This window comes from Mustelus asterias, chromosome 9, assembly GCF_964213995.1.
Source record: "Mustelus asterias chromosome 9, sMusAst1.hap1.1, whole genome shotgun sequence".
NCBI lineage: Eukaryota > Metazoa > Chordata > Chondrichthyes > Carcharhiniformes > Triakidae > Mustelus > Mustelus asterias.
Window position 1 is genome coordinate 47,717,244 of NC_135809.1, and position 12,109 is coordinate 47,729,352.

General features: G+C 40.4%; 1 protein-coding gene across 1 annotated transcript in view; it reads left to right on the forward strand.

The window, feature by feature from the left end:
* Positions 1-12,109, forward strand: part of LOC144499116 (receptor-type tyrosine-protein phosphatase zeta-like) — a 256,241-nt gene that overhangs the window by 196,064 nt on the left and 48,068 nt on the right. The window contains exon 14 of the mRNA XM_078221193.1: positions 3,496-3,640. Within this exon, the coding sequence (XP_078077319.1) occupies positions 3,496-3,640 (145 nt within the window). The remainder of the gene's footprint in view (positions 1-3,495; positions 3,641-12,109) is intronic.

Sequence of the window (12,109 nt, forward strand, 5' to 3'; positions counted from 1 at the left end):
TGTTCATTCGGGAGTGGGGTGTGCAGATGCTGTAATGCCTCTGCTGCTTCATGATCGGATCACACATCCAGCAACTTAAATTAAAACATAAATGTGGAGTTGTGAGTATAACTACATGGAGATACTGCTGCAGCAAAATCTGACCCTAGGTTTAAAGATGGTACTGAGAAAAGCAAGCTGCCCAGTCTTATAAAGTGATGTCTTGTTGATAAATATCTTTTTTGTAATAATGCTGCAGAATCATTACATTCCACATATCTTCCAGGAGTTATCGCAATTTGTTGTCTTTGATTAATTTGAAACTGAAGACATCAGTTAGTTTTCCAACATCCCACAATGTCTGATTAAAGTGGATATTTTGTGGTTCATCTCCATCATCACACTTAAGATGTAAAACAAATTTATTTTTTATGTCTTTGTCTATTTACCTGTTTATATAGGGAAAGGATGCTGTATCATTTCAGATTTAGTTTTCAAAGATGCAGATGGTTCCTATTTTCTATGTAACAAGATGCTTGCGCATTAACGTTGTAGAGTAAGAATAAGTAAAGTTCATAAACTGGATGTCTCTCAATATGAATTGCTGCTTAATTGGTCCCACCAATGTTTAAATGAACTCTGCCATTCTGAATTAGAAGTTATTCACACAAAAAACTGACATAAACACCACCGTCAATCATTTTCATTACCCAAACTTTATAATGATTGAGGGGGTTAGCCTGTTACAATTGTATTGTTAAGTGATTTTCTGTTTTTTTAGATTGTAACACTACAGACCTTGCAATGATTTGGTATTTTGCGGCAATCTACTTTTCCCCCACCCAAACTTCTGGACAGCCTCCTGGAATCTTTAGGCCCAGATTTTCACTCCCGGGTTGGGTGCGCTGAGATAGGGAAAATGGCCACCCGCACTTGGGATTTTCATTCTGGAGATGGAGTGCTGGATTGGAAGTCCAGCCCACCTTCCCCAGAATAAGACCGAAGACTGGGGTGGAGGCTGGCTAGGTAGAAGGTGTGCCTCTGTGTTCTGGCACTTTGTGTAAGTTATCTTTGATTAAAACAAAAACCAGCTCTCCATGCCTCACTCCTCACCCCCTTTAACCTATTCATGCCAACCTATGCCAGCTAATGTCTGCTCACACACTGCCATAGCACCCCATACCCCCATGCCAACACATTCTCCTCTATTCAACCACCCCAAGTTCCCTCTGCCTCCATATCCCATGTTCCTTAATAACCCCAATACCAGTCTATTTTCCCCTACCGTTTCCATGCCAACTTACCTAGTATCCTGTGACAGTTCTTTGCCAATTCCAATGAGTTTATGCACTTGTTGCGTACAATAATGCCTCCTTTAAAAGTTCCAAAGAGTGCCTTACCTCTCCAAAAGGTGTTTTTAGAAGCGGTCCAAAGGGGTACCTTTCCTCTCCAGTGGGGTACCTAGGCTATCCAAATGGATCTGCCAGGTTCAGACTTCTTATCTGATCTAATCTGCACAGTTCATGTTTCCCACTCCTGGCCTACCAATATCCCACTTCAGTGGAGGTAGCTGGTGCCTCTGTAAACTGTGTATATGCAAAAACCTAGTCTTTTCTCCAATCCCAGCCCCACAAAATCGAAAATGCCACTCTCGGCATTTCTCGCACTATGAGAATGCAGTTACTTATGGATAAATCAAGGTTTTAAAATTCCACTTCCCATTGAACTACAAGTTATTAATTAGCCTGAAATATAGCGGGCTGTGATGAATGACATCTGGTTGGAATATTAAAAATAATTACTGAAGTTGAGTGCCAAACATATTGGAGATTTTATGTGAAAAATGGATAATTCTCTTCATAAACCAGGCATTTTTGTTCCCATGGCATTCCCAAACAGGTCATCAATGCATTAGTGCAGCACATCCTGCTCAATGGGCATGTGGAGTGAAAAATTGCTTAATCAAAGTAAATCATGACTAGATTAATAACTATATACGAAAGCTAACATTTGGTTTATAAAGATAATGGATGCTTCACCTAGCCATTTAACTGGGATTTTGCAATCATCCTATTCCGTAATTTGCATCAGTTGTCAGTAGATGGCATTCGATACAGCAACTGCAATATTTCAGATCTTCACATCCGCCTTAGCAGCAACTTGTGGAATTTGCAGCTCACTTAGTTTTCTAAATTGAGGATGCAAGTTATCACTCTTCTTCCTTGTCATCCACAAAATGTTGCAAGATCCTTTCTCCCTACCCAAGTGATATCAGCCTAGGTCACCCATCCCAATATCTCTATCTACTTCTCCAATGAAAATTCCCTTTTCATTAGAGCACCAGATCCAATGGGCGTGATCTTACTGAGCATGATCTTACCAGCCGTTCACACCACGCACCCACTGCAGCGAGTCGGAGAATTTGGTGCCCAGCCAAATCTCTGTTCACTGCAGCAGGATGGGAAAATCCTGCCAGCATGAACAGCTATAAGATTCTGGTCAATGCCTCTATTTTCCTCTCATCTTTAAGCATTTCCTATGTGTGCGCGCCCACCCACCCACCCCCCCATCCCGCCCCACATGAACATGGTACCAACACCCACGTTTTGGCTGCCATTTTCTGCACACTTTACAAAGATGCGACATAGAAATTGTGTTGATCAATAAAGGAACATTTTGGGGGGCAATTTAGAAGAAACAAGGAGATGGCAAGTTTTATAAAAAGGAAAATAAAGGAGAAAAGAAAGGGTTTCACGGCGAGCTACAGGCTGCACCGTGATAAATGTGTGTGAAATCTGTCGAGGCAGAGAGATAATAGAAAGATATAAACACCTAAAGAAAGACCTCACAAATGGAAGGAAAAGAATTTAATAATTACAGAAATTGAGTATGTCTTATATTGTCTCTGAGCAGGACTGATCAACTCGCAAAAGGTTAACAATATTAAGCAAGAGCTAAATGATTTATTTTCCAAATACATGGCCAATTAAAACATCTCCAGATTTGTTATAACATTTTTGCGCATTGCTTCAGACAAAGGGACCACTGATAATGATCAGTTTCAATCCAAAGGTTGTCAGATTGAGGTGCCGTCCAGTTGCGATGCCAGTTTATTTATATATATGTTCGAAATTTTCTTCAGAAACCCTAACCTTGATTTAAAACCTGAGCATCTTAAATAAGGTGAACCTCATCTTTCTTAGATTTCCTTCAAGATTCTTCTGCTTTGATATGTGTGGGGTAAGTTGTCTGGCTTTGTGGCGCTGGAACTATGCTTTTGCTGAATAATTAATTCTGCATTTGCCACTGCCCTTCACCTCTGCTTCTCTCCTGGTTGGCTTGAAAGTTATTTCCACGCTTTTTATGTTGTACAGGTAAGTAATGTCACGTAAGTTATGTTTCAGACAAATTTAGTCACGGAACAAGAAAGTGGTTAATGTATCATCCTTGAGTGTGCCTTTCTCTCCTTGTGGTAAAACTGTTTTTTTAATCCTCTTCCTTTTTCTACAAATACAGAGGCCAGTAACAGCAGCCATGAATCTCGTATAGGTTTGGCAGTTGGTTTAGAGACAGAAAAAAAGGCAATTATCCCTCTTGTGGTGGTGTCAGCTCTCACCTTCCTATGTCTGATGTTACTGGTAGCTATCCTTATATACTGGAGGTAAGTGTTTGTGAAGTCATGATCACTCCATTACCTGATAACTATTTGCTGGGAAACATAGTAAGGTGAAGATCACAAATAATGAGCTCCAGATGGGTTAAATAAAGCTCAACTTGAAAATGTTAAAACTTTTCCTTGAAATGTGCATGGACAATTCTCTTCAAACTCTTCAAAATTTAAATAGTTCTCTAAAATTAAATGTTAGCATGTTCAATTATCTAGTATGATTCAATGGAAACATGCTTATAAAGTAAAACTTAAAAATATAATTTGTAGATTGCCAAATTGTTGACTGCTTTACTGAAATGTAAGAAGTCTCACAATACCTGGGTGGGATTGTGGCCGGTGCAGACTCGATGGGCCGAATGGCCTCTTTCTGTGCTGTAGGGTTTCTAAGATTCTAAGAACACCAGGTTAAAGTCCAACAGGTTTATTTGGAATCACAAGCTTTCAGAGCACTGCTCCTTCATCAGGTGAGTCTCACCTGATGAAGGAGAGCGCTCTGAAAGCTTGTGATTCCAAATAAACCTGTTGGACTTTAACCTGGTGTTGTGAGACTTCTTACTGAGCCCACCCCAGTCCAACACCAGCATCTCCACATCATTACTGAAATGTACATATGCCTTGTGAATTTTGTTGTTTAATATAAGGCATTCAGCTCTTAATACTTTGTATATAATCTGCTATAAAATAATTTTCTGTTAGATTTGCTATTTGCACTGCAACATTATTTAAAATTGGATGTCAAGACTAATTAAGATTAAATCAATCTCGTGATCAGTTTCACTGTTGAGACAAGCTTGTTTATTAATTGCAAATATGGTTCATTCACTTCACTAAGTTCATTGGGTGGATCAGGAAACCCAAGCAATGTATTTGTACCAGATGTGTAGGGCCTACAAAGATTTAATTTTTACTCTACACAATCCCAAATTCCTATAATACTTCTCCAAAATTGCTTTAATAGACAGCAAAACTGAATTAATTTCAGCCATGGATGTTTTAAATTGATAACCACAATGTTTCTAGTCAACTCACTTCAAATGTCAATTTCAAGCCCAGAAACCTTGATATTGCTAAATGTTTCTGGCCTTTGTAAGGCAATTCCAAGATCTATAAATAGAGGGATAAGTTCCAAGAGGTTACAATTGGTTTAGTCTCATCTAGAATTGCAGGTATGGTTTTAGGTCATGGAGACACTACAAAGGAAGGTAGCTAAACTGATATAGGAGATTAGACACTTGAGCTATGAGGAGAGACTAGAGAGGCTGGTAATGTATACTGAATCACCAGAGGGATACAAATGAAGGCAAATGTAACACATTTGGTGTGGTATTTTTAAAGGATAGGCTTTCAGACCACAAAGGTACAAACAAACAAGAGCTTTATTGGAAAGGTGTTTACTCTGCAGGCTGTTGGGATAGACTACCCATTTGCCCACGCAAACGGCTGATGATGTCAAAGAGACATCAAGTGATCAGTTCTTTAAGGTGGCCTTGCACTAGGAACAATGTGAATACACAACATTTAGCGCTCACATCCAGAATACTTAGTGCTGCATGATTTTTTTGACCTCATTAATCAAAAGTCTATGTCAAGTGATGATCATTCTTTGTGTGAAATGGAAAGAACTTGCTCTTCTATATAATATTTTCCACAATCTTAAGATGTCCCAAAGCAATTCATAGCCAATGAATTATTTTTGAAGAACTGCAGCAACCAATTTGTGCAGAGTAAGGTCTCACAGACAGCAGAGATAAATAAACAAATAGTGCCTGGAATACAGAAGATTAAGAATGACCTGAATCATAGAATGTATGGCACAGAGGCAAGCCTTTCAGCCCAAACTGATCCATGCCAACCAAAAACGGATCTAAGCCAACTCCATTTGGCCCATATCCCTCTAAACATTTCCTATCCATGTATCTGTCCTTTTAAATGTTGTCAATATCCCTGCCTCAACCACTTCCTCCGGCAGCTCATTCCACATATGTACCACCCTCTGTGTAAAAACGTTGCTCCTCAGGTTCCCATTAATTATTTCCCCTCTTAACCTAAACCTATGCCCTCTAATTCTCGATTCCCCAACCCTGGGAAAAAGACTGAGTGCATTCACCTATCCGTGCCTCCCATGATCTTATACACCTCTAAGATCACCCCTCAGTCTCCTACACTCCAAAAAAAAGTCCCAGCCTGCCCAATCTCTCCCAAGAGGTCAGTCCCTTGAGTCCTGGCAACATCCTTGTCTTCTGCACTCTCTCCAGTTTAATAACATCTTAAGACGTTTACAATGTTTAAAGCAGTCGATAGGGTAGATAGAGAGAATCTGTTTACTCTAAAAGATCTGGAGGCTTAACCTTAAAATTTGAGCCGTGACATTCACGGGTGATTTCAAAAAGCATTTGTTAACCAGCTGTGCTCAAAACCTGAAATCTCTAACTTAAGAAGCTGTTGAGGCTGTTGAGTTGAAATTTGACCTCATTAATCAGAAGTCTAGATCAAGTGTTGATCATTCTTTGTATGAAATGGAAAGAACTTGCTCTTCTGTATAATATTTTCCACAATCTTAAGATGTCCCAAAGCAATTCATAGCCAATGAATTATTTTTGAAGCGTTAAAATGTGGGAACTGCAGCAACCAATATGTGCAGAGTAAGGTCTCACAGACAGCAGATTTTTGCTAGTTATGGGTATTAAGCATTATTGAACCAACTGATTGGCATTCTGCTCTTACTTCCAATGTTCCCAATCTGTTTTTAGCAGTGTCTTTTAATGCACAGATATTGAAGTAGCATACTGAGATGAACGTACCCACTCATATTCAGATCGCAGTGTGGAATTTTTTATGTTCACTCAGAAGATAATATGGGGCCACAATTTTTTTGTCTTACCCAAAGACAGTGGGTGGGATTATTTTGACCATGCTCACCCCGAAACCGAAAATCCCACTCGAGGTCAACGGACCTTCCCATGGTCCACCCCTCGCCTACTACGGGAATGGGAAAATTCACCCCAGTGTATCCAACAGTGAAGCACTCCTTCAGTACTACACTGGAATGTCAGCCTTGATGATGTGCTCAAGTTCCTGGAGTGAGTCTTTAACCCATCCTCTTCTGATTAGAGGCAAGAGCACTGGCACAGTGTGACGAACAGTCTTATATTCAACTTTATCTAATCTTGAACTGTGATCTCTTGCCCTACCATCAGACACAATTGTCTTGTGAAATGTATTTTTTTCAAAATCATTTAGACTGGGGAGCAGAAAGGTTAGGAGAACGGATCAACATCTTCAAGATTCTGAAAGCTGTAGACAAACTGAACCTAAGTAAATTATTTTGCAAACTCTAACTGCGTAACAGAATGTTAACTTCGAAAGAGAGAAGTTACACAGATAATTTACATTTCACAACTTTGTACAGAGTAAGGCATTTGTGTAGAAGAACATATGTAGGGAGACATTGTTGATGAATAGTGTGGGTAGATTCGGGAAGAGAAGCTGAATAGCTTGTTGGCAAAATAATTGATTGAAATTGTAAAGAGGATATTGGTGTGGTGTCTTCAAGTCATTAACGGTGACCCTTGTTCCATAACACCATTTAGGATGGGCGAAAAGTGAACTGATAAGTTGCTTTCAGGCTGTGTAGCTGGGTACTGCTTAAATCAGGAGACAAAGTAAGAGAAAACACATAGGTTTCTGATATCTTCTCCAAATTGTGAAATAAATGGGAGTGTCATTTGATTTCTAAATTGAGAAAGAGAATTCATTGTTCTCATTTTCGGCTTAGATTATTGTTACATTGAATGAAAAGGGTGTCCAGGTAACATCACAGCAATAGACCACAAAAATGATTAACATCTTGTGCATTAATGTCGGTCGTACATTAATGTAACGGATAGTGCTAGTGTGGTAGTAATGCCACTAGAATAGTAACCAGAGACTCGGGCTAACTCAGGCCCGGGTTCAAATCCTATCATGGGAGCTGGTGGAATTTAAATGCAATGAATAAATCTGCAATTAAAAGCTGTTCTCAGTTATAGTGACTCCAAAACCATTGTTGATTGTAAGAAAAGCCCACCTGGAAAAATCTGCTGCCCTTACTTGGTCTGGCCTACATGTGACTCCAGACCCATAGCAATGTGGTTGACTCTTAACTGCCCTCGAAAAAGCCTTGCATGTCACTCCATGATTTCAAACTGCTACAAAATCTAAAAGGAATGAAACCAGATGGACAGCTGACATTGACCTAGGCACTGGAAACAACCATGGCAAACTCAGCCCTGTTGACCCTGCAAAGTCATCCTTTGTACCAACTGAGGGCGTGTGCCAAAATTGGGAGAGCAGTCTCAGACAGCACTGTCATAATCATCATCACGGAATCATACTTTACAGACAATGTACCAGACACCACCATCATCATCCCTGGGGATGTCCTTTCCCACCAGAGGTGGCGGACAGCACATTGATATTCAGTTGGGAAGGATTTCCCCTCAGAGTCCTCAACATTGTCTCCAGACCCCATGAAGTCTCATGGCATCAGGTCAAACACAGGAAACGATACCTCTTGCCCACACTTCCTCCCAACTGATTAATCAGTACTGCTCCATGTTGAACACCAACTAGAAGAAGAACTGAGGGTGGCAATGGGAGTATGTGTCCATTTGTAGCGAGACTTGGACAATGTTTAGGCTTGGGCTGTTAAATGGCAAGTAATATTCACAGGCAATGCCCATCTCCAACAAGAGAGAATCCAACCATCTCCCCTTGTCATTCAATGGCATTACCATCACTGAAACCAACTATCAACACCCTGGGAATTACCACTGACCAGAAACTTAACTGGATCAGCCACATTAATATTGTGGCTACAAGAGCAGGCCGGAGGCTGGAAATTCTGTCCACCAGCTACACGGCCTAAGTCAGGAATGTGTTGGAGTGATCTCCACTTGCCTGGGTGAGTGCAACTTCAACAACATTCAGCAGCTCAACATCATCCAGTGTACTTGATTGATATCCAATCCCTCGCTTTAATCACTCACTTCCTCCACCACTGATGCACAGTGGCAGCAGGATGTACCATTTACAAGATGCACAGTAGCAACTCACCAAGGCTCCTCTGACAGCACCTTCCAAACCCATGACCTCGACCACCTCAAAGGACAGCAGATGCACGGGAACACCATCACTTGCAAATTTTGCTCCAAGCCACATATCATCCTACCTTGCAAATATATCGCCATTTCTTTATTGACACTGGGTCAAAATCCTGAAACTCCCTCCCTAACAACACTATGGGTATACCTATACCACATGGAATGCAGCGGTTCAAGAAGGTGACTAACCACTGCCTTCGCAAGATGATGGGCAATAAATGCTGGCCTAGCCAGTGATGCCCACATCTCATGAATGAATAAATAAAAAATAATATATTGAGTGTGCACGACAATTGACTATTATCCAGTTAACCTACATATTGGGTAGGGTATTTAAACGGCTCTGCCCACTGGTGGTGTTTTCTGGTCCCGCCAAAGTCAACGGACTTTTGAATGACTCATTGCATTTTACAGAATGTTATGTCCCCTGCCACAATGGGGCCATAACATTCTGCCCCAGATCACAGCATCAGCATTGAGAATTCATAAACAAAATAACTGATTGCAACCAATGTGAAACTAGGAAACATTCTATTTTTTACTAACAAGAGACATGTCTTGCAAAAGGTAACTTGACAACTGCAGGGTCAGAAACTTATCAATCCAAATCCAAAGCAAAGCTGACTAACTGCAATTAACCTTCACCCCAAACATGAACTCACCCAGATGACAAATCAAATTGTAGTTTGGCATGTTTATGTACCACCTTTAACATAGCAAAATATCCTAAGGTGCTTCACAGGAGCATTTTCAACAAAATTTGATCCCGAACCTCAATGGAGATAGATTTTAAGGAGCGTCTTAAAGAAGGGAAAAATGATGCCAAGAGGTTAAGGAAGGGAACTACAGACCATGTTGTTTTGGTCATGAAAGGTGCTTTTTAATGCAAGTTTATAGAAAAAACTTGTAGACAAAAATTGATGAGTAAAGGATAGCAGTTGTGAATAGAAATATAATTAGGCAGCCAAGCTTCAAAATTTTTTTTAAATAAGATCCAAAAAAAGTTTTAATCCAAAATCTGAGGGCAAACAACTGCAGGTCGACTAACCTGTATCTATAAATCTGAAAATCGAACACATCCAAAAACCACACTTGTTTTTAACCTCATCGACGTTTAACACAGGAAGTCTCTGACCCAAGTGGACGTGACCCAAGCCGACACGAATCTCACTGACCACATCCGACCTTTAACCCAGAAAGTCCCCGACCTGAGCTGACACGAGCCAATGTGACCTGACCATTAGCGTGCAAAGTCCACAGGTGGGAACTTATTACAGGTTCCCTGTATTTATTATTCAGTAATAGATCTTACTTTTCTAGTCATTTTATTTACTTTAAGCTATAGCTAGCCTTGGCCTTAAGCTATAGTAATGTAAACTGGTCTGGTCCTATGTGCATGTCTGAAAACTAACATTATCTGGAATCCAAAACGTGATCGGCCCCAAGTATTTCAGATAAAGGATATTGGCCTTACTTACATGGAGGGACTCTGGCAGATTACAGAGAGCAAGTACAGTGCAAGAAGCTGCAATTTAACTTCCTCTTCGACACAAAGTTGCTTTCTCACCCAAGCCTGTGAATATGAACATAGGTATCTCGAGGCCAAGACCAAGATATTGACTTGCAAAGTTTGGAAGCTGAGCGAGCAGAATTCAAATTCTTCTGACTTAATTTGTGTCAGAAGCGGGGATATTAGCAATTTGTCAGGAGTAACCATTATACTTTACACAAATTGGCACAAAAGCATCAAGGACAACATCTTCACATTCATAATATCTATGAAGAGGTTTAAATATGCAAGTTTTACAAAATGCAATTTTGCAAGACTGATGGCAACACTCCAAAGATATGTAACCGTAACCTCAATGGCTGTGGCCATGTACTCTTCCGGCTAGTTTCAATTATAACTCCCCTGCACCAAGAGAGAGGCTGCACCAAGGTGTTGTAAGGAGTAGTGTCCGTGCTTCCTGTCAGAAATCAAAGAGACACCTGTTCCAGCCAAAATTTTGAGTGATCATCAAAAAGAGGCGAGATTGTTTACTTGTTTATTAGATTTCCAAAAAAAATTCAGAGGTTTGACACTATCCATTAATTTTGCCATTTTAGCTCGCTAAGTATCTGATTAAAAGTCTGATGATATTAGCAAGAGATTTGGCTACTGGGGATTTGTCCCTTCAGCCACAGAAGGAAGGTGCCAATGAAATGATCTGGCAGTTTGAGGAATATCAAAGATATAACTGCTAGACTGTACAGCAATGGCTGTAAACCTGTCAGCACTTATTCCTTTTTAATAGAGTGATAATTAGCAGGAAGCTTATGTATCAACACTATGCCACAGCCTTGCTGCGGGTGGACAATTAAATGAAACAGATGGATATTTTGTGACGGGTATTGCAGTCAGTGTTCAAGAGAATATGTTTTGATAATTTTTTCCCCAGCTGCTATGTTTCAGGAACACAGCTTTTTTTGTGTGCGTTTCCCATGACAGTTGTGAAACCAAATTTCAGGTAAAAGGCATACTCGATGGAATTCATATACAGCTGCTCCACGAAAATGGATATTCCAAAACCAATCTGTCAAGGCATTCGTACCCAATACCACCTTGACAAAACCCATGTGGCCCATATCAATTCACTTACCTAAGTAACCACTTGTCAACTGAGTTTACTCAATCACTGGCAAATGTTCCCCATTTATCCTCATAATCTTCAGTTTTAATCTTCCTCATTCATTTCATCACTTCAAATACTAAGTGTTTGTACTTTTGTTTTAAATTGTTTCTATGCATACGCTAGTTTCTTTAAAAATACATTTTATGGGATGTGGACGTCACTGGCTAAGCCAGCATTTATTTCTCTAGTTGCTCTTCAGAAGGTGGTGCCTTCTTGAACCGCTGCAGTCCCTGAGGTGTAGGTACGACCACTGTGCTGTTAGGGAGGGAGTTCCAGGATTTTGACCCAGCGACAGTGAAGGAACCAAGTCAGGATTTTGGATGACTTGAAGGGGAACCTCCAGGCGGTGGTGTTCCCATGTGTTTGGTGCTCTTGTCCTTCTAGATGGTAACAGTTGTGGGTTTGGAAAGTGCTGCCTAAGGAACCTTGGTGAGTTCCTATGTAGATGGTGTACATGACTGCCACTGTAGAGGATTCAATGTGCAAAAAGCAAGATGCTGCAAACCTGAAATAAGAACAGATAAAAGCTCTTGACAAGTCAGGTAGCATCAGTGGAGAGAGGAAAGTAATGTTGCTATATCAGATCAATTACCTTTCACAGAAGATGTTGCGGGTGAACAGATTCTGAGGAGCAATGTGGGCGGGGG